Consider the following 27,046-nt stretch of genomic DNA (forward strand, 5'->3'; position numbering starts at 1 on the left):
TCAACAACTACAAAAATACCTATATTCAGATAGGAATGAGGCCTTGTTGCACAAAGAGGAAAAAACTGCAAAATTCTTCAAAAAATGGAAACAGTTCTTGGTACAAAATTAAAAAAAAAAAAAAAAAGCACTATTCATAGAAAAAAATAATTGTTTTTATGTCACTACATTCTGAAAGCTTTAACTTTTTCCTTGTCCCCATCCATGTAGCTGTATGAGGGCTTGTTTTATTACAGAACGATTCGTATTTTTGAATGCCACTATTTTTGGTTACATATAACTTATTCATTAACATTTAATAAATTTGGGGGGGAATGGGAAAAAAAAAGTGATGTGTTAACCCAGCCTTTAAATGACAGGCACTGTATTAGGACGTGCCTTTGGCATTGCCTAATAGGTAAATAGCCAGGGCAGGCTTGGGAGAAATTGTTAGGCTCCCGGCTGCTTGGCAACCCATCGGTTTCTCGTGTTTTTGTCGCTGGGCGCCGATAGGTTTAAAAACAGAGCTTCATCTGTAGCCGCTTAGAGGCTGCGGTTCCTATCAGTTTAAGAGACCGGAAATTGTGTTACCTCCGATCCTAGCCGTTGCAATAGAATATTGGCTATTAAAGGGAGTACCCATTGCTTGTGTAATCCACTGGGTGTACCATTATGTACTGTTGTGGTAAGAGCAAAGGAATTAGGATGTTATGCGGAAATGAAGCAAAAAGTAGGAATTCGACCTACCGGTTATTGTATTTCCAGGAATCCATTATGACAGCACTACAGGAGGTTGCCCTATTGACCTCTATAGGGACAGGAAGACAGAGGTTATAAGGTCCCTCTCACCACCCACTTGCCAGTTTTTTTCAATTACTACACCAGGATGGATGCAACCCTATTTTATTTATAGGGATAATAACTGACATGTTACTTGCACAAATCAGAATTTCAATAAAAAGGGAGGGAATGTAAGGATGCGGTCATGATGGATTTCTGGAAATACAATTACCGGTAGGTCTAATTCCTACTTTCCAGTACATCGCTCATGACTGCACCACAGGAGCAATACCAGATTATAATGCCCAGGGCGGGACTATGGATTAGAGGACTTTCCGTCCAAAACTTAAATCCGTATCTAACAAAACATCTAACCTATAATGCTTGCAAAGCGTATGATGGCTTGACCAAGTGGCAGCTCTGCAGATCTGGTCCATAGAGGCTTCTCTTCTTTTTGCCCAGGATGTTGAAACTGCCCTCGTTGAATGAGCTGTTATGCCTTTTGGGGCACAGAGTCCTTGGGACTTGTAGGCTTCTTGTATGGTAGTTTTTACCCATCTCGCTAGAGAGACTTTTGAGGCTTTAGTTTGCTCTATTCTTTACACCACACCGGACAAATGGATTTTTATCTGGTCTCCAAGAGGAGGTTCTATATGGATAATGAAGAATGGTTTGCCTGACATTCAGGCAATGGAATTTTTCTTCTTGTTGGTCTTTAGGATCTGGACAAAAGGAAGGTAGAATTATTTCTTGATCTCTATGGAAAGCAGTAGGCACTTTCGGAATAAAGGAAGGGTCTAGTTTTAGAATGATCTTGTTTTCTTAAATTTTTAGGTAGGGTTCTATGACCGGAAGAGATTGGATTTCTCCAATCCTTCTCGCTGATGTAATAGCGACTAGAAACACAGCTTTTAGCGTTAAAAAATGCATATTAATTGAGTCGAGAGGCTCAAAGGGAGGATCGCAAAGAGCCGTTAGAACTACATTTAAATCCCAGGTAGGTACTGATTTCTTTAGGGAAGGTTTCAATTTAAAAACTGCTTGAGCGAATCTTCTGATCCACTTATTTTCAGCTAAGGAAGTATTGAAAATATTGCTTAGGGCTGAAATTTGCACTTTTAAAAAGTTACTAGGGCTAAGCCCTTTTTTGAATTCCGGATTGTAAGAAATCTAGGATCTTCGCGATGTTGGGAAGAAAGGGGTCTGGTCCCGGACCTCCATACCAGGAACAGAATTTCTTCCAAATTTTTTGATAGATTCGGAGGTAATTTTTTTTATGGCTTAGAGAGATAGTTGAAATTACCTCATCTGACAGACCGTGGTTTCTCATCATCTGCCTTTCAGGATCCAAGCGGACAACTTCAGAGTTTCTACTCCTTGAATGAATAAGGGACCCTGGGAGAGAAGGTTCTTGACAGAGCATGATAGGGTCTTCCAATGCTAGGTACTTTAGGATTGGAAACTAGCTTATTTTTGGCCAATAGGGAAGAATGATAAGTTTTGTCAAATCTTCCTGGATTTTTCTTAATACCACTAGAATTAGAGGAAAGGCATAGGCCAGATCCATGTCCCAGAGTTGGGATAATGAATCTACCCCCAATGGGTTGTCTGAGATTTAGGGAGAAGAATGTCTCTACCTAGGAGTTTTATATTTGGAGAATAACCCCATCTTTGGGTTATGGCCTGAAAAATTACTTTGTTCAGGGACCATTCCCCGGGGTCTATTTTCTTCCGACATAGGAAGTCTGCCGATAGGTTCTCTGAGCCTTTTAGGTGGACCACGGAAACAGATAGGACATTTTCTTCTGCCCAACTGAAGATTTATACAGAGAGGGCCTTAAGAAGAGCGTGTCTTGTTCCCCCCTGATGGTAAAGAAAGGACACTGCCCTTAGATTGTCCGATAAAATTCTTACGTGCATCACTTTTATGATGGGCGTAGCTTTTATGAATGTCTCCCATACGGCCTTTAGTTCTCTGAAGTTTGAGGACATAATCTTCATCTGAGAAGGCCATGTGCCTTGAAAATGCATGTCTTGGACCACCGACCCCGAGCCATGTTTGCTGGCATCTGTGGTAATTACTACATAAGAAGTTTTCCATGGGACCCCCTTGCTTATATTGTTTGGGCAGAGCCACCAGTGGAGAGATTACTTCATTGTTTCGTGAATCCGAATCCTTGAATTCAGAGAGTCCGGTTTTCGATCCCACTGGGACAGGATTAGATTCTGTAAGGGTCGGGAGTGGAATTGACTCCATGGAATGGATTAGATGCCAGACGTCATCAATCCCAACATCCGCATTCCTTCCCTTATGGAACAGGTGTTTCTTCCCCAAAATGTCCTCACTTCGGCCTGTAGAAGTATTTGTTTCTCCCTTGGGAGTAAGGTATGTTGGAGGGAGGAGTCTAACAGCACTCCTAGGAAGATCTTGTGTTTTTGGAGAGGAAGACTTGACTTCTCGAAGTTGATTATCCATCCTAATTCCTGTAGTAGGGAAAGAACCTGTAACCGATGGCTGTTTAGGATAGAAAGAGTATCTGCTGTCAGCAGGAAACCGTCTAGATATGGGATAATCACTATGCTTAGACTCCTTAAAAATGGCATCATTTTTGTAAAAATTCTGGGGGCGGAGGAAATGCCGAAGAGGAGATAGACAAATTGGAAGTGAAAAACGGAAGGATAGTTCTGAATCGCGAATCTGAGGAATGTTTGGTAAGCTGGGTGGATAGGGACGTTAAAGTACGCATCCTTTAAATCTATCGCACACATTGATGCTACTTTACTTATTAGAGGAGAAGTCGATTAGATAGACTCCATTTCAATATTTCACCCATTTGTTCAATAATTTCAGGTGGATTATAGTCATGTAAGAACCGTTTGGTTTCTTGACCAAGAAGATTTTTGAGTAGTGGCCCTTGAATCTTTCGTTGTGTGGTACTGGAGTAATCGCTTTTAATTGTAGCAGTTTCTGGACATCCAGGATGAGAAATAGATGAAAATCTCTTGGTTAATAGAAACTTCTCTGGTGGAATGGAAGAGAACTCTATTTTGTACCCTCCTTCTATAATTCATAGAACCCAAAAGTTCTGGGTTATTCTGGTCCATTTGGAATAAAAATGTAGGAGCCGTCCCCCTACACGTCTGGCGTCATTGCTTTGAGGGCTGAAATTGGTTATTAGGGTTGAGGAGATATCCTAAGGGTGGAAGGGGTCGAGGATAACTCCAGCGGCCGGACTTCCATTTACATTTGTAGTTCTGTAAAGTGGTTTCCCTCGGTTGGCAAAACTTACGAAACTGAGGGGGTCTCTCTTTAGGCTTCTGGAAACCCCTTTTTTCTATCCGTTGCGCTTTCCAGCAACTATAACTATTTGTCTTACGAGCAGATACATTTAAATTGATAAAAATGCTAATTTTTCATTACATTTTGGTGTTTTCACAATTAAATACTGAATATATTGACCCAATTTTACCAGTAACAAAGTCCAATGTGTCACGAGAAAATAATCTCAGAATTTTTGGGATAGGTAAAAGCATTCAAAAGTTATTACCACAAAGTGAGATAAGTCAGGTTTGAAAAATAAGGTGCTGTCAGGAAAGTCAAAATTGGCCACAGAGGGAAGGGGTTAAAGGCTATATAAACCTTTGAAAGGCAAATTAATTAATTGCATAAAAAGGTGTATCAGTGTGTTTGGTGTAATTTTCTAAATACTTTATTAAAAATTAGTTTCACTTTTTTTTTTCTAGATACAGCTGCTCTGTATTCTCTATACAGAGCTGATGTATCTAGCGCTATTCACTTAATCTGTCAGTCTCGTGGACCTGAGGGTTTCAGTGTTAGTCTCGGACATGCAGAATCCACCTGTAAACTATCACATCTAAGTTATGAACTTCGCAATTGCGATTAGACCTCATGCAAATAATCCTACTATGGTTCAGTTTTGTACAGAACCCGGACACTGCTCCCACAAAAGGTGCATGGGGCCTTACTGTACCTAGGCATGCCTCCGATTCCCAACTTGGCATGGTCTATTAGAGGCCGTATGTATGGAGTTATTCTCTCCTAGAAGCACAGTTACGGTGGGACACAGACTTGGGCCTCATTCAGACCGCTGTACAGAATTTCAAATCTGTATAACAAGGATCCCAAATACAGTGCACAAATATTTCAAAGGGGCCATGCATACCGCTATATAAAGATTAAGCAGTATACAAAAGATTTTTTTTATATATGTGGAGTACGCATTTAAAGAAAATTAAATAACAGCATGCACCATCGGTTGCAGCATAATACCCTCTACGTAACTAGCTTCATAGAAAACTCTTAGACAGAGATATCCAATCTTCTTTGTGCAGCCTGCTTTGAAGTGGGTAGTGAAAGACCTTCCAAGAAATGTAAATCAGAACATGAGAATGTTGACAGAAGAGGACTGTGTTGATCTTTTTAGAAGCAGTGGCCAGTGCACTTATGAAGTTATCTTCGTGAAGAAAAAGCTGCATGTGAAAAAGCCATGCTTATGAGCAAAATAATGTGAAAAATGTCAGAAACAGTAAGTCCGTGTTCACACGGCGTGTATTTGACGAATTTTACGAGCCCAAAAACGCATGCTTTAAGCTTCCCATTGCCATCAATGGGAAAATTAATTGCAGTGCATACGATGTGATTTTTTTTACGTGCGCGTGTTTAAAACGCATCATGTGAAACATAAGAAGCGTTCGGTTAATTCTTGGCGTAAAACTAATTCCCATAGTCAATGGGAGTCCTGATTACGCGCCAAAAAAAAAGTGCAAAAAAAGCCTGTGTTTTATAAAGCGTTTTGACACGTTTACACGTTGGTTATTTTAGCACCATGTGAACAAGGCCTAACAATGGTTACCTGGGGGAGCCGCTCTTTTAGCGTCTCTTCGCTCTGGCTAATATAGGGTTCTGAGTGGATAACCCCCCTTCTTTGACGTCCGTATGAGCAAAGAGGGCACATTGAACAGGGTTGTCCTGTTGGGACACTGTGTAGTTTTTCAGACTCCCATGATCAGAGGATCAGGGGATGGTTTAGATGCACCCACTGACTTCCATTTATTAGTGCTTCTATGGGGACAGGTATTTACCCCCACCACATTCACTCTGTTCTGAACACTATGTACATGAACGAATAAGTACAGCGCTATAAAGTGAGTTTATCATGGTGAAGAAATGAACCACATGCCATACTCTGCTATTATCAAACCTTAAACCAATACTAATTCAAACACATAACACCTTTATTTTCCATACCTCCCACAAGAATGCCAGCGGTGCCCACATATACTGCACTGACTTCTCATACCAGCTTCAGCTTCCACCATATACAGGGTGAATTTTAAAAAAAGCCAGCTATTTACATGAAGGCACATTCCTGTGTCCCAGCATCAATCTCCTACTCCATTGACCATGATGCACATGATTAGTTACTATGACAACTGACATTCTCCACCTCTGCTTCAAAAACTAAATATAAAATATTGATTGGAATGATAAAGCAGTTTTGTTGCAAAATGATGTGCTGTATTTTGTATTCGCATAAAGAAAGGGTTAATGTTATTTTATTTTTTATAGATTCTGCTCATGTAAGTTAGCAAAAATTGTAACTCGTTTGCAATTTATAATGTTTTCGAACACAATATGATTAATATTATGTCTCTCAACTTTGGGACTGAATTGGGATATAGTGAAAAATAAGCCTGGAGAAAAAAGGAAAAAGATTGATTACTTACCGATAATCGTTTTTTCATGAACCCATGACAGCACCCCTGGAGAGACATCCCATTCGCTGGACAGGAAGCCTGAGGATAATGATATAAAAAAAAAAAAAAAAAAAAGAAGGACACCTCTCCACACACCGAGTCTTAGGAAGAACTCCGGATGAGAATTAATTACACACATACATATATATAATAATTTTTTTATGCCACCCAGTGGAATTACCTCACACCTTCATATATACAGTATTTACAAGGAATCCTTTTGTATTCATGTTGGCACTCGCTTTATGAGGACTATATACGCTGCTAGAATTAGGAAGGGTAACAGAGGGGTGCTGTCATAGATTCATGAAAAACCAATTACCGGTAAGTAATCAATCTTTTACCCTTTCAACTATGACAGCACCCCTGGAGATGTACAATAGAAGTCAAAATTTAGGGTGGGACCGCCAGCTTGTAGTACCTTTCTACCAAAGGCCAAGTCAGAGGCTGTATGCAGTTGTAATCGGTAATGTTTGAGGAAAGTGAGGAGAGCTCTATGTAGCAGCCTTGCATATCTGATCTAAGGATGCCTCTGCTCTCTCAGCCCAAGAATTGGACACAGCCCTGGTGGAGTGGGCTCAGAAGAACTTTGGAGGCTGGAGATTCTTACTTACATAGGCTAAATGTATGGCCTGTTTAAAGAGGCTCTGTCACCACATTATAAGTGGCCTATATTGTACATGATGTGATCGGCGCTGTAATGTAGATTACAGCAGTGTTTTTTATTTAGAAAAACTATCAATTTTGACGGAGTTATGACCTAATTTAGATTTATGCTAATGACTTTCTTAATGCCCAACTGGACGTTTTTTAGCTTTTGACCAAGTGGGCGTTGTGGAGAGAAGTGTATGACGCTAACCAATCAGCATCATACACTTCTTTCCATTCATGTACTCCGGACATGGTGCTCTTGCTAGATCACGATGTGCTGTCACTTACTCACACATGAACGTTACTCAAGTGTCTTGAGAGTGAAAAGACATAGCTTCCAGCCAGGACGCGAGGTCTATTCACAATCCCGTCACTTCGGTAACGTTTGTTTGGAACTTAAATTTAGGGTAGGGGTTGTGATCCATGGAATGCCCCGCCTGAGGTTTTCCTTGTTCAACCACCATCTGAGAGACAGCCTGGCTGCAGATGATATGTGGAGGGATTGATCTAGGGAGAGATTGTTCCTGTCCCAGATTTAGAATGTCCCATTGTAGAGCACTGGATCTGAAGTGAGCACATAATACTGCTGGGATGCATGACGTTATGAGGACGAGAACCGACATAGCTTTCCTGAAAGGTCATATGGTCTAAATATAGCCGAGACCCTGTCCATCAGGGGATTGAGCTTCCCTTCTGGGACAAAGGACATCTGCCTGGAGGAATCTAGCAGAATCCCTAGAAAGACACATCTGGTTGATGGGATTAAATTAGATTTTTTTAAATTTATCTTCCATCCTAAATTCGTTAGGATAGAGCAAATTATTTTTATCTGCTGGATCAGGGCCTGAGATGTTTCTGCCACGATCAGAAAATAGTACAGGTAGGGAATCAGGAGGATGTCCCTTGTCCTGATGTATGATGTAATTTCTGCAATTATTATTGTTGATAACACCCTTGGGGCTTGTGAAATGGCAAAAGGGGAGGACTCTGCACTGCAGGTAAAACAAGAATTTGTTGAGCGTCACGGCTACCCTTAGATATTTCTGGTGAGGACTGCATATGGGTACATGATAGTATGCATCCTCCAGGTCTAGTGATGCCATCACACAATCTTTGGAGAGGAGATTTATGGTAGAAGGAATGCTCTCCATACAAAAATTTTTGGATGTTAGATAAGCGTTCAAATCCTTTAGATTTATTATGACCCTGTATTTCCCTTCTGGTTTCTTCACCAGGAAGAGAGGGGAATAAAAGCCCTGGCCTGCCTCTGCACTTGGGATTTGAATTAGGACCCCTTTTCTTATAAGTGACAGAATTTCTGCCTCTAATACTTGTTGCTTGTCTAAAATTTTTAGGGTCTTTGTGGCAAAGAATCTGTTTGGGGGAAGAGATCTGAATTCCAGGACGTACCCTGTTTTTATAATTCCTAGGATCCATGGATTTTATGTGATTTCTCCCCAATTTCTGTAGTACCTGGAAAGATGACCCCCCACCATGGGTCTTCTGGCGTCATTGCTGGTGGTCTGTGTTTTTGGGGTCGTTTTGGAGGTCTGAAAAGAAAGCCCTTGTTTTGCCTAGACTCCTGTCCCCTAGGGTTAGGTCTTTTATTAAATCTCCTGGGACGAAAGGAATCCGTTAGTTTCCCTCGTGTAGGGAACCCCTTCTTCCTATCAGACACTTTTTCTAACAGGTCGTCTAGCGGGGGCCCAGACAGATAATCACCGGAGCAGGGAATAGCACATAGCTTTCCTTGGGACCCAGTGTCCACCTTCAAGGTTTTTAGCCAGATAGCCCTCGTGGCGGGGTTTGAGAGAGCCGCTGATCTGGCAGAGAGGCGCACAGAATCTACCGAGGCGTCGGCAAAAAAATCTGCTGCCTTTGATAACATTGGAAGGGAGGAGAGGATCTGATCCCTAGTAGTTTTATCTAAGGTAGAGCTCTAATTGCGCTAGCCATATCTTTAGAGACCGAGCCACGCAAGTGGCTGACACGCCCGGCTTAAAGGTCCCCGTAGAAGCTTCCCAGGTTCTCTTGAGGTAGTAATCGGATTTCCTATCCATGGGATCTGATAAAGAGCCTAGATCCTCAAATGGAAGAGCATTCTTCCTAGATATTTTTGCCTCTGGGGCGTCAAGTCTAGGGCTATTATCCCAGTCCTTGTAGACTTAGTCTTCAAATGGATATTTCCTCTTAAGAATTTTGGGAATACCGACTTTCCTATCCGGATTTTTCCATTCCCTTTTAAATGAGGCTTAATAACTTCTTATGAATGGGGAAGGTTTTCGGTTTTCTAAGCCCTAGGCCTTCAAACATTATGTCCTGGACGGAACAAGGTTTTTTGCGGTCATGAATGTTCATAGTTGCTCTTACAGTTTTAAGAAGCTGGTCTACATCTTCTGCTAAGAACAAACTCCCCCCGTCCTCGACTGAGGTATTATCCAAAAAGCTTAGCCCTCCCTCTAGCTGAGAATCCTCTTCAGCAGAGGAATCGTATAAATCTACCCGACTAGATGGAAGATCCGTCTTTTTCTTTAGGGACTTTAAGGCGTTCCTAACTTCTGCCCTCACAATCTCTTTAATGCTTGAGGCAAGACTTGCAGATTCTTCCGTGATGATTTTATCTAAACAATTCTGGCAAAGTCTTGTATTATAAGCGGCTGCTAGTTTCTTATTACAAACTGCGCAGCCTTTGTTACGGGTTTTATCCAATTTTTTGCTAGGACCTTCCCTGGCCTAAACATATGTACAAGAGAAGAGAACAGTATTAGCAAGAAAGAAGGTTTATTTTTTATGTTACCCTATGGTCCTGCCTTCTCCTCAAGTACCGGTTGCTGCTCCTGGCGTTTCCATTATGGAAGGAGATGCTGGAGACTGAGGCTCCATCTTGTTCAGGCCTAAATTGGCCTTGGATTGGCTGGGGAGGTCCTCTGCACCGAACGCCAGGAGTTGTCCTCCCCGTTTCGGCCGACGGAACACCGCCTCCTGAGTGTACGACGCGTCACCCCACTGGAAGTGACGCGTCGGGAAGTTTCGCACAGAGTACGCCGGAAGCCGCCAACATTAGGCATGCGTGCCGGCCACACGAGGGAACAGAGATGACCCCGGGAGAACCGCTCTCCCGCCAGAGGAAGGTCCCACCACGTGGGACCTAATCCCACATCCAGGGAGGGAGGCGATGGACCTGGAGAGGGGGGGGGGGGGGGGAGAGCAACCAACCCCAGGCTTTAGGTTGCTCCCTCTGAAGGAGACTTACACCTTCCACGGCACCCCTAGGGAAAAAATGTAAGACCTTGCTAGGGGGCCTGCAACCCATGGAGAAGTGCTGCTTTCCTAACAGAACAATCCCATCCGGAGGACAGGAAACCTGACTGGGTGTGTGGAGATGCGTGTCCTTTTATACATCCTCAGGCTTCATGTCAAGCGAATGGGATGTCTCTCCAGGGGTGCTGTCATAGTTGAAAGGATAAAACTGGTAGCAATGGCAATAGAAACCCTTCCAGCTCCATGGATCTGGCAGATGGGTGCTTCTACCCAATGCTTGGTGCTGGGCTATCACAGACCGCATCCAGCGTCATCTTTTCCAGCAGGGGCAGTCACAGTAAGACCTTGTTTACACAGCGCAGATTTGCTGCAAATTGTAAATGCAAGTAGGCCAAAAACAGAATTGGACCCAGGAGAGCAGACGTATAAGGCTTTCCTTTATGTATTTCTTCTGTTTAGGCTCCAATCAAGGTTTGGGTTTAAAGACATACATGAAGCAAATCTGCAATGTGTGAACAAGGCCATTTTGAGACAAGGCATACATATTGCATAGATACCAGAATTTGAACTTCGATACCAATACTTTGTGTAGTATTGCGATTTGATATACCAAAACGATACTTCACCAATAATAAAAAAAAATAATAAGTTCTTCCATTTTCCGATGTGAGACGCGAGGTGTGATGAATTTTGAATGTGCCTCACTTTAATAGTAATTAACCCCATAATGTTTCTCAGTCATAATGGACAGCATTGGGTTAATGTGTGAGGTACATGATGGGGTTAATTACTATTAATGCGAGGCACATGGAGGTTAAATTCATCACATATCGTGCCTTACATTAATAAGTACAAAGTTTTTTTCATAGCCTACACGTGACGTAAAAAATTTGTTGTGCATGTTATTACGGCCGCGCCAATACCGAATATGTGTATTTATGTATTGAGACACAATTGTGTATGTATATTTTTTTATTTAACATTATTATGTTTTAACTTTTGTATTTTTATAAATTAATGTATGGGCATATATCTATATGCCAGTACATTAGCTTGTGTACGGATAGTACACAGGCAGTTGTTAGGACACACCGAAGTATGACCTAACAGGAAATATGGTAAGACAGCCCTGGGGTCCTTCAATGTCTGCCCATGTGGATTCCCTGTGACGCGATCCAAGGGTCATCCCCCTTTCTCATTTTCCCCTTCAATGCTGCGGTCAGCTTTGATCGCAGCATTCAGGGGAATAGCGGCAGAGATCAGAGATTTCTCTCATCTCCACCGTTACAGCAGGGCAGCGGCTGTGGAATACAGCCATTGCCCCGCTCCTGTGCACACGCGGTCAGCATCAGGTGATGCGGCCGGCGCTGCACTAATGAGGTGGCGCAGGCACTGAAGACAGAGAACATGTTCTGTCTTCAGTGCCGCCACTCATTAGCGCAGTGCTGGTCGCACCACATGCTGACCACGCGCACTTGTGAGTACTCAGAAGCGGGGTAATGGCTGCATTACACTGCCGCAGCCCCGCTCATACATTCATGTGTTACAATGCTAAGCTGTGCGGCAGCACAGCTTAGTATCGAAATACATGAAATAACAGTATCGGACCGTTTCAGGGTGTGCGGCATCGAAACAGTATCGAAGTTTCGATGCATCATGCATCCCTAGTAGATATAATCAAACAGTGGAAGAGATGTATCAAACCTAGTGCAAAAGGAAAAAGTAGCCATGGGCAACTACTCCACTTTTTAGCAAACATGGTGCTAGAAAAAAAACAAAACACAATTACAAAAAAACTAATTTTAATCTGGCAGACATATTATAAGTCTAAGGCCCCATGCACACGAACGTGTTTTTGCGTCCGCAATGCCCCCAAAAATCCACGGGAGAATTGCGGACCCATACACACTATCCGTGTTTTCACGGGTCCCCGCATGTCCGTGCCGCACAAACTCAGGACATGTCTTATTACGGCCCGCAAATTAGATGCGGACATGCCCATAGAAGTCAATGGGTCCGTGGAAAATGCGGGTACACCTCCGTGTGTCAACCGCAGTTTGCGGAAGTGTTGCTAGGCGACAATCGGGAATGAGTTCTGTCGTCATCCTGTTTTACCTAGGTTTTTTTTTTTTTATCCGCATTTTGCGGATTACATACGGATGAACTGCGGATTACATACGGATGAACTGCGGAGGACATTTCACGGAACACGGTCCTGGAATTTGCGGACCAGAAAAACACTACAGTCGTGTGCATGAGGCCTAAGGGGAAAAGAGCAGTCACAAGTCCTATAAGAATAGAAGTTACTACGTCAGCGCGTGCCGTGTTTACATCTGCACTATGACTTCTTTTCCTAACAAAAGCTGTATTGTCGTGCAGGATTGGTCGTAAGATGAATCTCATCGTCGCCTGACAGACCCCATTGATTTATAATACTTTTCATGGCAAGAATAGCTCTGCATGTTTCGCTCTTCTTACTGTCAAAAGCTATGAAAACCTGAACGAAACTGCCAAAGGCAGGAGCCTAAATTTTACATACTTTTATCACCATAAGGGCTTACGCACTTGGTCATATTACGGCTCGGTTTTATAAAGAGCCGCAATAGGGCTGTCAGAGGTGGCTCTATTGTACCCGAGTATGCCTAAGACTTCAAACAGGTACGATACTCTGTGAAAAAGTATGCAACGTAAACCTAGAACCCTCAGGGAATCCTGGATGAAAGACCACAAAGTCAATACTTACCTTTACTGGCGTTGCCATAGCGACACATCCCGGCTCCCTACCACCTCGTCTTCTTGCAGCCTATGTAACCGCTACAGCATGTAGCAGAATATTTCTGTACATATAGTCTCTGACCGGTCCAGTACGGCAGCACATGGTGGCGATTCAGCTTTGCGCGAAGGAGATGTACAGCCTCCGTACACAGGTCTCTGCTGTGCAGAGTATATTCAGATGGTGCGGACAAAATACCGCAATATTGTGGCAAAACGACATGGTTTTTCAGAAATTAACTGCAATTTGCTCACACGCCTTAAAATGCCCATAGGGTATGATCCCACAGGCCAGATATGCAATACAATACTGTGCGGAAAATCCGCAGCATTTAGGCCATGTTCACACAACGTTTTTTTTTGCAGGCAGAAAAAATCTGCCGCAAGGAATTTTGAGGCAGATTTTGACCTGCCTGCACTTTCCTTTTTGCCGCAGCCATTGAGTGCCGCATGCCAAAAACGCAGCGAAAAATGTTTTCTCTGCTTCCCATTGATTTCAACAGGAGGTCAGAGGCAGAACCGCAGCAAGAAACAGAACACTGCTCTTCTTTCTTTTTACTGCGAGCGGCTAAAAGCCGACGTGGAAAAAAACCGCCTCTCTCTCATTGAAATCAATGGGAGGCGGTTTCGGATGTCTTTTGGTACCTATTCCGACGCGGTTTCTTCGGCAAAAAAACACGTGAACTTGGTCTTACATTAGCAGCAAAGTGGATGAGATCTTAGCAAAGCTCAGTCACACGCTGCTGAAAAAATACTGAAGTCGTGCAGAAAGTGTTCAGTGATGTGGCTTTCAAATACGCATGTCAATTTATGCTGCGGGTTCTGCGCGAAGATGCTGCGCGTTTGAGCAATAGAATTGAATGGCGAGTATAATTTCGTTTTGTGGTAGTTTTTATTGCGATTCCGTAGTTAAAAGCACAGCTCCATATTAACTTTCCTACAATTAATGCTTCACACTAAATCTGCAGGTAAAACCGATGCAGAAAATCTGCAATGATTTCTGCAGCTACATCGCGTTTCCGCATCAAAAACGCAAAGAATTTGCTGCAGATTTCTGTGACTGGTTTACCTGCGGATTCATGAAATTCCACTGCAGATTTCCTGTGGCAGAAAATCTGCATCATATACGGTCTGTTGGAAAATACACTTTAGGGCTAGTCCACATGTAGTATCTTTGAGGTGATTTGATCAGTTTTGTAAATGGCTGACATTTTGCTGCAACTTTTTTTGTGGTATTCATTGCAACAATAGTACCTGCATATAAACAGTATTTTCATCTAAAAACACGTTCTCCAGCATCTTCTATTCAGTGGTTATATCGGGAGCTGGGAGAAAACAAACATGTCCACCATTACAGGTCCCACAGGGAACGTCATCCAGCTTTCTGAACATCAAATCTTCCTAGCTATAGGACAGTGAGGGATTTATGACAGGAATATGGTAAAGCTGGGTGATAAGAAATGGAAAACATAGCTAAAGAAAACGTATAAGCATGATAATCACGATATATAATTAATACGCTGTTATTTCATATACAATGCTCTGAAATCCTAAAGTACTTTTTACCTCACGATAGACTTACTAAACGACAACTATTTTCACAGATTAAATTCTATAAAGAAACAAACTCAACAATCCTTTTCCTGTTTGAAGCACTTCATTCCTCTGTAAGAAAATCATCTTCCCTCACAAGAATGTAACTACGACACACCTTCCATTTTCCCGCCGCGTCTCATGCGGAAGAAACTACAGTTCCCAAGATGCTTCGCGGCCAGGTATGACGTCATTCCTCTGCGACTCAGCCAATCTATTGCTGGGAGCTGTCATGGCGGCTGCTAATTTAGAGGCTTGATTGTGTTGTGATCGTCGGTAAGGAGGGTTATAATCGTGAAGATTTATGTTATAATGAATGAGGACGTAGAATTATTATTTGTGGTTACTAGGAAATTATAGCGCTGCTATATATGATCTCTCATTCAGTGTATATAGTCATCCATACATGGATCCAGATTACTTACGAGCTTCCCTATGTAATGCATCATATGTGGGTTGATAAAACAGTTGACACTATAAGTAATCAGTAGTTTATCCACCTTTGCAACCAATTTTTTTTTTATTGCTTCAATCCATCAAAAACAAGAAATAGAGCAACTTTACCAATAGTCTTCATTGAAAAATATTCTTTTTTGTGTATACAGCTCCTTTGCAGACCTATGTGTGTTCATGGTTACAGACTACAAGCAAACCCTGTGTAGTCTGATCCTGCAGTCCTACTCCTTGATACTTACCAAATGTACTTTAGCAATAAGTATGTTGACTATGGATGATGTCCCAAAACTGTATCTGTCCTTGACCGCTCAAAGGAAAATTAGTTGTTCTGTTTAGATAACTTCTGCGTAGAATGCCGGACCCCCAGACTTATAGGGGTATCTATTGATGATCTATCTTTAGGATAGTCCATCAAGGTGTGATCAGTGGGGTTAAATTAATTAGTTGTCCAAATGTGTATCTGTGCCGGATACTGCAGCCCAGCTACATTCACGTTAATGTGGGTGAGCTGCAGTACCTGGCACAGCCGCACATAGAGACAAGCTGCTGTGTCTGAATAGATATTGAAGAGGCCCCTTCATTCTGCGGATTATTACCTTCACCAAATGTGGCCCCATTGTGGGAGCTTTATATTTGGAGCCAAAACAAGGATTGGATTCTGTGACGGGTAATTGTGAAATCTTTTTCTTGAAAAGGCTTTTCTAATTACTCATGATGGGATGAGATACAGTTCTTCTATAGCTCTTAATAAATAGATAACACATTAAATAGCAATTTAATTCTCATGATTGCTCAGCAGATCTGTCAGCAGAATTGATAATCTGCAGGCAGTGATGGGGAATTTAAACTTTCATGCAGCCCTACAGGTTATTATTGAAGTGTCGCTACAGCTAAAGGGTGCTATTCCCATAAAACATATTAGGGGATTGATTATATTTAATTTCTATACTCTTTAAAGTAACCCCCGTCAGTTTCATCTTTTATTCAATCTAGCATACAGATTTGTCAGATTATGGCACTTATAGGCGTGGGATCGCCTCTGATGCCATGTCCTGTTTAGTTCAGTTCATTTCTATGGCAGCATTACTTTTGAGATCACATAGCTAAAAGCCAAGGGGGTCTTATTATTGGGCCTTGGGAGAATATGTTGCCAGCTCTACCCCTTGTCCCGTCTGTGTGAGTCCATTATAGTATAGCAAGTTAAGCATCACCAGTATAACTTCTTGATTTCTGTTGACGGCAGAGAAGAATAGTGCACTGTGATTATATCATCTTTTCCAAAAATAAAAGTTTAAAAAAAACAAATATATATATATTTTTTTACAGAATTGCGAAATGAAGCTGGTAAACTTGAAACAGGCCATTCTACAGGCCTGGAAAGAGAGATGGAGCGATTACCAATGGGCTATCAACATGAAGAGATTCTTCCCCAAAGGAGTTACCTGGGATATCTTGAATTTAGCAGGTTAGTCAAATCAATTTCTCTTACGCTTCTTAGTAAAAAGTTAAAAGCAAAATGTCTGCCTGGTGTTCATTGCACCTCGCCTGTGACTCTTCAGCTATTTCATTGAATAGCCTCAGTTTTGCTATTTCTGCACCATGAAATGTCATACAAAATTGCAGATGAAGATATATCTGCATCTATGTGTTTCAATTCTTTCATATGGATGATAATTAAAGGCCGTTTTAAGTTGACAGGTCCCTCTAGAACAGACCTTTTCTGGTTTGAGGACCACATTGTCAGATGGTCTCACTCCCAAGGGCCGCAATAAAACTTAAAGGGGTATTCGTATCTGAAAAATGGATGGCTTATCCACAGTATATGGTATAAATATCTGACAGATGAAGTTTTCCTGCTCCAAGGGAAGTGGCCGCTCATGCATTAGACTACCCCCATTGCAGTTTATAGGAGTGACGGAAAGAAGCTGAGCATTTTTATATCTCTTATTATTTGCTATGGAGAGAGGCGCATGCGTGTGCGACCATCTCCAACTCTTCTACATTCTGGAGTGCTGAACCTATTAGACATTTATGGTAAAAGCAGCAGGCACAAGAAATATGTCTGTGTCCTGATGGTTGTGGGCCGCACAGAAAGGTATCGCAGCCGCCTGTTAGCCGCAGGTATGCACCACTGCTCTAGAGGGATGTCTCATGATCAGGAACCCCCCTCTATTAGCTGCTGCTGGTGAACTTTTAATACCGTGAGCATTTACAGTGAGATTCCTTGATTGTTGGGGGGTTCCCAGTAGCTGGACCCCTCCCTCAATTAGCTAGTCCTCTACGGCCTCATGCACACATCCTTCACAGTTTTCCTGTCCGTTTAAAACGGATCCGTGTGTCGGTTGTGAAATCCGTGAGGATTCTATTGTAACTCCCCGTCCGTTCCGTTTTACGGACGTTGTGCTTCCATTTGTCCTCGTTTTAAACAGTCCGTTAAAATCCATATTGTGTGTTGACTGCAGGGAACTTTGGCACGCCTTGACGTTGCTTGCCAATGAATCCGTGAAAAACGTACGGCCCACAGGTGCCTTCCGTGTACAGTCCGTTGTTTTTACGGACCCATAGGCTTCAATGGGTGAAACGGACACTGAATAACGGACAGAAGTAGGACATGGTCTACTTTTGACGGAATGTATGCATGGAACCGTTAAAACAACGGAAGTGTGCATGGCCCCATAGAAATGAATGTGTCCGTGTGCTATCCGTTAAAAAAACGGATAGCACCCTGAAGAAAATAACTAAAGTGGGCATAAGGCCTTGGGATCCGAAGCATGAAAATTGCGTATTTAAAGCAGATTACTTTACATGACTGACACATTGTCAATATTTTATTGTTACCCTTCATGTTGTGCACACCTGCTTTAGAGAAACCTCAATGTTATAAATTGTTTAACATTTATCAGTCCACTTGACGATTTTTTTGTGTGCAGATGTTTTAGCTAAAGTCTATTTTTTTTTACCCCCCTTTAGAAGCACTTTTAGATCAAGCCATGATCGGACCGGCACCAAACCCTCTTATCCTCTCCTATCTGAAGTACGCTATCAACTCTCAGGTATGTCAATACAGTTCACGAACAACTACAAAAGTTTTGAGGCCCTTTTACTCGGGCCAATGATCGGGTGAAGAATTGCTCGTACGAACACTAATTCCCAATCATTGCCGTGTCGTCGGCCGATCGCGGTTTTTTATGCCGACAAAAATATGGTCGTTAGCACAACACCTTGTGTAAACCGGCATATGTGCAACCAACAAGATGCAAATGCATGGGGATGAATGATCATATTAACGAGCGCTCGTCTCCATTGAGCGCGATCAGCGTACTTTATTGACGATCGGCGCTCGTTGCCGGCCAGGAAACCTGCCCATGTAAGACCACCCTTAGACACAACATGGTCAGATTGGGGTGCTCCAGGTAATTGTTGTAGTTTTTGGGGCTCCTCTGTGATGGAGAAGTAAAGACTGCACACTTTGTCTGATTCTGTTCATTTCCAGTCTTTATTGATGCCTTATTTAATGTCAGATTTTAAAATCGCCATTTCTTTTTATCCATGAATAAATCTCTAGCTGGTTTGTTACAGAACTACCAAAAATTCACCAGAGCCCCATTGTGTATGTGTAATTACATGAAACAGTTTTGTCATTCATCTCCATGCGTTTGCATCTTGTCGGCTGCATGTCGCCCATTGTTGAGTTTTGTGAATTGTATTAGGCCTCATGCACACGACCGTAGCCGTGTGCACGGCCGTGATTTTCGGGTCAGCCGGCTGCGGACTGTCAGCCGCAGGCTGCCCGCAAATCGCGGGACATGCACATGGCCGCGGCCATTGTTTTCAATGAGCCCGGACCGCAGAACCGGGCCGTAATAAGACATGCCCGTTCTTTCTGCGGTCCGGGCTCCCGGGCCATGCAAGGACCGCAAAAACTACGGTCGTGTGCACGGCCCCATAGAAAAGAATGGGGCCGCAATTCTCCCGTGGATTTTCGGGGGAATTGCGGCCGCAAAAACACGGTCGTGTGCATGAGGCCTTACTGTTAGTAAATGCGATGAGTAAGATATTTCTTGCCTCATTTGTCAAAACTGCCTATAAGTAAAACTGTCCTTGTAACCCATAGCAACCAATCAGAGGTCGGCTTCTATTTCTTAAACTGCTCTGAAAAAATGAAAGCTGCGCTGTAATTGGATATTTATGAGCAACAAGGCCTGTGTTCCTGTTATACAGTTTTGATAAATGAGGCTGTTTCTGTTTATGAAAATAGCATCCGCATAAATTAATAATTTTTTTTACTTACAAGAATATTATATTCAGTCCAGTTAAAAGATAAAGTGAACCAAAACCATAGACCATGATACCACATAAAAGCAACTGTATATAGAATTCATTACTTATTATTACATCTCCAGCCTGTATTACAGTCCAGAGCTCCATTCAAAATTTTCGTCCAGTGATTCTTGCTGGCGCAATGTCTGTACCGAATTTGCTCTGGTGATTTTGTGTTAAAGCTGTGTCTAAAGTCCCTTTTATATGAGCCAATGATCAGGCGAACAAGCTTCCGCATGATCGCTCATCCCTGATCATTGCATTGCGTAAACAGGGCAGTGAACACCCGATAGATAAACAAACGCTCGTTCGTCTGCTGATCGGATCTTTTACGCAGCCAAAAAAATGGTCGCTTGTTGGCAGCACATCTCCTTGTGTAAACAGGGGATGTGGTGACAACAGGACACAAAATGTATGGGAACTAACGATCGTTTGTCCCCATATGTTTCGATTAAATGGAGAAAATGAGCGCCGAACGACGTGCTGTTTACCGGGCGAAAATCTGCCCGTGTCAAAGCACCTTTAGAGTAAGCTTGTTTACAGTGATGACCAACAGAATTGTGAATGCTGCGCTGGACTGTAAAGCCCCCTGATGTTCTGTTTGGATTTGCGGGCGGATAATCTCATCCACATTGCTGCTGAATGTATTCCGCACAGAAATCTGAGCATTCTGAAGACTTTCAAATCAGCAGCATGCACATTCTCTTCTGGATGTCCCCTGCGAATTTCACCCTTTGCAATCAGTAGCAAAATCTACACGTAACGCGTGCGTATTTTACTGCGAATGGGCTGCAGGAAATCTGCTACATGTGTGGGTACCCTTCTACAGGCTTTGTCCTCATTCACACTTGCTTATTTAGCATCAGTATTTCTAAGCTAAAACCAGGAACATCAACAGAGGGAACCTTAAATGGAATGATTTGCACCTCAAGTTTTGGACCCACTCCTGGTTTTAGCTTGCAAATATAGATTCAAAATGCGCTAGTGTAAATGAGGTCTTTAACTTAGGACCAGTGTAAAAGAAGTCGTGAAATGTATTTATAGAGTTATATAATGTAGAAGCTGTAAAAGGATCCTCAAAACTGGACGTGCTCTTTCTAGATAAATGTTATATTACAGAAACTGTGGACTAAAATTAACTGTCTTTTCTTTAGATGGTGTCATACGCTACAGTCCTGACAGCGATCAGTAAGGTATGCCGTACAGCTTAGTTTGTCCAGAAAGATACTAAGGCTCTGTTCACATCTGCATTGGATGCTCCCCTAGGGACCTCCGTCGCAGATCCAGCAGAGATCACCAGAAACAATAGCGCAGTTCCGTCGGCCGCCGGAGGTGTCCATGGTGCACAGGAACCGTTGCTTCCGGTTTTCCCTTGTTCTGCTCCTCTGACGGAGCAGAACAACTGAAAGCAGCGACACGGGTGTGTTTTTTTGTGGGTCATGTATAAGGTGCAAAGTTACAATTTGTTGTGTGTAAACCCACCTGTAAATAACTCCATGCACAGCCGAGAGTCATTCATTTTTTTGACCCACTGCAAAGGATGATGATCAGAATTGTTACCATTCTTCAAGATACTAGGAAAATGTTGGCTGATTTCCCTAGCATTAGACATGCTTCTGACATGATGACCTAAGATTAAGAAATTCATGGTCACGGCCCTCGGTAGCTGAGGCGCATTTACCATGTTACAGGAGATGTAATAAAAGCATTTACACGTAAGAATCTCTATTAGGTGTCTGCGTTCACGGACAAAAAAAAAATGGCAGATTTTTGTGTTTGAGGTTTGTTTTTTTTGTTTCCCTGACACCATTGTACGTACTAATCTGGCAAAATAAGAATTGTCATCTATGTTCCTGTAGTAGCTGCTGATGCTATACATTAAAATGGCTCTGTAAAAGTAAGATCAGAGAGTATTACTCGACGGTAACTAGGTACCAGTAAACATTAGACTTGAATGTGAAGCTCGACAAGTTGGAGTACTTTAAGTACAGATAAAGCTCCATCAGGGTTTCCAGTATTTTAGATAACAAGAATAGCACTATTCTTGCTGTCAAAAATATGGGAAAGCTGATGGCCCGCACTACAAGTCATTGTGATCGCTCAGGAATTGCTGGTATCCATTTGACAAAGTATACGCCATACCTATCATGGCTCCATTATAAACAGAAGCCGTAACACTAGTATGAACAGAGCCTAGCTTATTTCCAAGAAGAATGACTGCAAGATGGGCACAGCATCTCCTTTATGGACAGCTTCCTGGGATTTAATGTGTATTATTATGTTTATCGATCTGTTCCTCCTGATGAATATTTGTTTAGGTTGTGTGCTAATACTGAACCGCTGCGATTGGAGAATTTGAGAATTTAATGTGACTTATAAGAGAATACATATAAATTATATTTTAAAGAGGTTGTCCACCTTCTGACAACTGATGACCTATCCACTGCATCGGTCATCAGTATATCATCGGTGCGGGTCCCGACACCCGGACCACCGATAAGCCGCCCCGGTGGCCTGCGGGCCCCGGATGTTATTGCACGGAGCCCGGAAGCAGTTGGCTCCATACATAGCATAGTGGCCGTGCTTCAGAACTGCAGGTCCGCTCCTATTCACTTAAATAAGAGCAGAGCTGCAGTATTGCAGCTCGGCCGCTATTCCAAGGCCGGAGCTAACTGCTTGCGGCATGTACGTCCGGTGCACGGAGGCACCGGACCAGCTGATGTGTGCGGGGCCCAGGTGTCGGGGATGGGTCATCTGTTGTCAGAAGGTGGAAAACCCCTTTAATTATATCAAAATGCTTTGCTAAAGGGAGGAGGTTTCTGTGACTTTTGTTTGGTATGTTGTCAGTTTATGCCCTTCTGACAGCCAGCATCCCAATAATGAAAGTATCAGAACGCTGGTTTGGTGGGTATTTTGGTTTTCTCATGTTGCCAGACACATCTCCCGCTAACAGTTAAAAAGTAACAACGGGAGAATCTGCGAGTATGGTTACCTAGGCAACCGTACAACAGCGAAAGCCTTTCTTTCAAGGCTCCTTTGCATGAGAGGCCTCCGGCATTGTACAGTAGCCTAAGCAACAGGACCAAACGGGAGACAGAAGATAGAGACTATAGACAAATCCTATCCATACGCCCTATTCGATTGGATAGGCCATCAAAATCTGATCGGTGGGGGTCCGACTCCTGGATCCTTCGCTGATCAGCTGATTGAAGGGACCGTGGCACATCGGTGATTGCCGTGTCCCCTTTCTTGTTTAACAAGCACAGCTCTGAACATTTGGTAGTGGCTGTGTCTGTTACTGCAGCTCAATTCCATTTAACTATATGGGACTGAGCTGCAAAACCAGGCACAGCCACGGCCCCTTCAATCAGCTGATCGGTGGGAGTGCCGGGAGTTGGACCCCTGCCGATCTGATATTAATGGCCTATCCTAATCATAGGCCTTCAATATAAAAGTCCTGCAAAATCCCTTTAAGGCATATGGATGTAATAGACAGGAACCCCACACACAGGATCCCCTCTATTAAACAGTGCGGAGAGCCACTGTAAAGAGCAGCTCTATCCCTAAAACAGTGTTTCTCAGCATTCTTAAAGGGTAACTAAACTTTTGACATGTCCTAGTGAGCACTGAGACCCCCAACGATCACTAAAACGAAGCGGCAGAAGCGATTGGGTAAGCTGTGCCACTTTTTTTCTGATCGGCTTTCCTCGGACTGAATATAAATTGTATGAGTCCGTACAGAAACGATGCGATTCTGCCCCGATGGGGGCTCAGTGCTCAGAGTACCCCCTACTTAAATAAATTGCATTAAACTACCTCATTGCCTATGATTATACACAGAGCTGTACATCAAGTTTTAAAGGTCCCTGCGTGCTATCATTTAGATTCTTTATATCTGAAATAAATCAAAGGAAGAAGCGCCTCAATACTGAACAGAAATGCGGGTGTAAGAATTATCCTCACCTGGGAAAGTTGTGCAGTGTCCAGGCACAACGCTGTTGAAAGGCATACATACAATGGATGAAGTTGCTGCTGCTTCCCAGCCAATGGGACCAAAAAAGTTCCACCGCGTGAAGGCGCCAGTCTGGCGTTGAAACGCGTGACCTTAATAAATACTCCTTAAATACTTAACTCAATTTCTTTCCACCTACGGATGGAGTAGCGCTTTTTGACTTCATCTAATATATATATATATAATATTTACTTTTTTTTCGCACTGATCCATCATTCAGATTCTGTCCATCATGATGTGATGGATACACAGGTGCTGGAATGGCTAGAGGACACCGCTCTGATACACATACTGTAGGGCTGGGTTGACACGGGGCGGATACGCTGCGTAAATGCATGCAGCGTATCCTGTGCTGTGCACCGCAGGGAATTCTGGGCGAAAATCCGCACCAAACTGGTGCCGTTTTTGGCCCGGAATTTCCACTGCGGAAAACTGCAGCACCAGCCGCAAGCCAGCCTCCTGGGATGAGACTTCGTGATTGGCTGCAGGCCGGCCTCCTGCGATGACGTTTTATCCCATGCGCCCGCCGCTACAGCCTGTGATTGTCTGCAGCGGTCACATGGGATGAAACGTCATCCCAGGTGGTCAGGCTGAACGAAGGAACACAGACTTCTGGTTAAGGCCTTATGCACACTGTAGGGGTGCACGGCCCGCAAAAGCCGAAAAGTAGGACATGCTCTATATTTCCTGATACGGTTCTACGGCACGGACACCTTTCCGTAGCGCTACGGAAAGGTGTCCGTGGCCAATAGAACTGGGCGGTTTCCGGAATTGCAGACCATGTTGTATCAGGCTTTTTTTTTTTTGAGTTGCGTTTTTTGTGGCGAGATTGTTGCGAACCAGCTGCAAAAAACGCAACAACTGCTATTTCTTGCAGGATTTAGGTCCCCATTGAAGTCAATGGGGAATTCCCGCAACAAGTAAGCAGCATTTCCGCAAATACTGTTGACATGCTGCAGAATAAATTTCCGCACCGCAGGTCAATTTCTGAGCGTTTTTTCATCTCAGTATAATTACGCAGCGTGTGGATGAGATTTCTTTAATCTGCTGCGTTTTTTCCATTCGCAATTTGCTACGTGTGGACAAGCTCTAACTGTAACGATCCCAGCACCTGTGTGTCCATCACATGACCATGGACAGAATTCTATCCACTAGAAGTAAACAATATGTTCCTACTGAATAACAACAAGCAGAGATCTTGAAAACCGTGAGGAATTAATACAAAAAGTATATTGGAAAATTGTATCACTTTTAATTATAAAAAAAAATAACATTAATTTGTGGAAACTGAACAAACCCTTAAGGCCCCATGCACACGACCGTAAAAAACCTCCATTTTTGAGGACCGCAATTGCGGTCCGCAATAACGGAGCCATTCACTTTCATTGAACGCTGACACCTTTCCGTAGCACTACGGAGGGGGGCCGGGCCGTGGAAATGTTCCGGGAATTATGGAACATGTCCATTCTTTTGCATTTTGCGGGCCGTGCTCCCATACTTTGTATGGGAGCACAGCCCGAAAATGCGGCTGTCAGTCGGCGGCCGGCCGTGCCCGCAATCGCGGGCCGTGATTGCGGGCACGGTCGTGTGCATGGGGCCTTAACCATCGGACCGGAGGAGATAAAGAGCAATCCTTCATGGACAGAAAAGTTTTTATCCTGAGGGACCAAACTGTTTCCAAATAGTACAATGTTTGGAGCATTAACTAAAAATAGTCTGAGAATTTCTGTACTTAAATAAATACCATAACTGGTTAAGGTCTCTATTTTTCCATCTCAAGTAAACCAGACGAGATTGAAGATGAAATAAGCAGCCTGACCATATTATATATATATATATGTCATAGAGCAGGAACTACAGAAAGGAGACTGTTTTTCCCTTTTACAAAGAAACATTGGATGGTCGGAGGCAAATGAGGACTGCGTGTTTACACTTTTATGTATACGTTTACGTGTACATAATATCGCTCTCTGGTCACCGCGCCTCCAGAGCGGAAAAAAAAAATCAAGTCTCTAGCTGAGAAACGCAAATATTTACATTAGCGGAAGAAATATGGTCATCAGCGAGGGAGATGTATGTACCAGGAATTTAACCCCATAGGGTCTGCGGCCTGCAGCGAGCAGAAGGTTAGGTGGGGTTTCTCATAGACCGAAGTAATGTGGGGAAATATACATTTTTGTGGTTGGGAATACACACCAGAAATGACATAAATATGTGGTAAACAGTGAAGTCTTTGAAAGGGAACACGTTTAGCAAGTAAATTGGAAATTAGGCCTGCGAACTAGACAGTATGGAGGGAGTATAATAAACGCAAAAAAAAAGTATTGGGACACCGACACATTAATCCTACAGGAGCTTGATTTTATACACCTGTGGGACTGAAAGATAGGCCTAAGTTCAATGATTAAGAAGTGTGTCCCAATACATCTGTCCATATAGTGTTCGATAAAGGGGTTGTTTTAGGATAGACACTAGGCCACCAATGTCCGATCAGCGGGGGTCCGGCCACAGATCCGAACTTGGTTTCCACAGAAAACTTGCGTTATCCTCCGCTATTTCTTGATAACCTCTTTCCTCATTGACTGCTTTCCAAATGTGACAACAGGAAATAGCCACCATTACAGCGCCCACAGTGTTTGTCACCCAGCTTTTTCAGATACCTGAACGACAACTCTGCCTAGTTATACAGTGATACTCCCTTTATCCCAATATTACTGTATAATAAGGTAGATATAACGTTTTGGCGTATGGGGTACTCTGGGGAAGGCTGCCCACCTTTGCAGCTCCTCTAAGGGGTGTCCACCTCAACTTACCAGGCTCCTAAGCAGAAAACCTGCTAAGTAGTGCAGCAATATGGGAGTGTAGGGTGTCCCTTCTTAAGCATTTTTTATGTTCAGGGGTAAGGGAAAGCTGGGTGATGACACTTGAGGCAGCTGACATTTGCTGTTGGAAAGCAGCTAGGGGCGTAATTTCTTCCAATAGGGAATACACATGTGATAATTATGGGTTTTATACTTATAATGATGTGTTTATAACGGTTTAATCTTCTCTTTTTTTTTCTCTTTAGTTTGATGACTTCTCAAGAGAGCTGTGTATCCAGTCTTTGTTGGAGATCATGGACATGTTCTGTGATAATCTGAGGTAATGTTTGTTGGTTTTGTCATAGACTTGGAGTGAGTCTTGTCGCTTTACACTTCACCCAAAACAATGGGTTTTCATAATAATACCATAAATAATCAGCAAAGAGGACAGATATAAAACATACATCAAGCAAAGATCCAAACAATGAGTACCTGGCTTTAAAGGGGTTGACTAGTTTAGATAACCTATTTTCCAATACGAAGTTAAAAGAGGGGGTCCCTCGTTCGATACCCTCGTCTTTTAGCCAGAGCTGAGAGCGGCTACAAAGATTGTCTTTTACTCTGGAGGACCCGGCATTACAAT

General features: G+C 43.0%; 1 protein-coding gene and 1 long non-coding RNA gene across 6 annotated transcripts in view; one reads left to right on the top strand and one right to left on the bottom strand.

Moving 5' to 3' along the window:
- Positions 1 to 14,946, bottom strand: part of LOC142666626 (uncharacterized) — a 79,210-nt gene extending 64,264 nt beyond the window's left edge. Inside the window, exon 1 of one of the 2 annotated variants that reach the window (XR_012851711.1) lies at positions 14,788 to 14,946. This is a non-coding gene — a long non-coding RNA (uncharacterized LOC142666626). Of the gene's footprint in view, positions 1 to 14,475; positions 14,623 to 14,787 lie in introns of those variants that run through there. The other variant, XR_012851710.1, reaches the window with a different exon arrangement.
- MED24 (mediator complex subunit 24) overlaps positions 14,864 to 27,046 on the top strand; it is a 46,877-nt gene continuing 34,694 nt past the window's right edge. Inside the window, exons 1-5 of one of the 4 annotated variants that reach the window (XM_075846760.1) lie at positions 14,864 to 14,996; positions 16,597 to 16,735; positions 18,241 to 18,323; positions 20,745 to 20,783; positions 26,670 to 26,743. In XM_075846760.1, coding sequence (XP_075702875.1) covers positions 14,982 to 14,996; positions 16,597 to 16,735; positions 18,241 to 18,323; positions 20,745 to 20,783; positions 26,670 to 26,743 — 350 coding nt within the window. In that variant the 5' untranslated portion in view covers positions 14,864 to 14,981. Of the gene's footprint in view, positions 14,997 to 15,017; positions 15,091 to 16,596; positions 16,736 to 18,240; positions 18,324 to 20,744; positions 20,784 to 26,669; positions 26,744 to 27,046 lie in introns of those variants that run through there. The other 3 variants (XM_075846757.1, XM_075846758.1, XM_075846759.1) reach the window with 3 other exon arrangements.

Source organism: Rhinoderma darwinii, chromosome 13 (assembly GCF_050947455.1).
Source record: "Rhinoderma darwinii isolate aRhiDar2 chromosome 13, aRhiDar2.hap1, whole genome shotgun sequence".
NCBI lineage: Eukaryota > Metazoa > Chordata > Amphibia > Anura > Rhinodermatidae > Rhinoderma > Rhinoderma darwinii.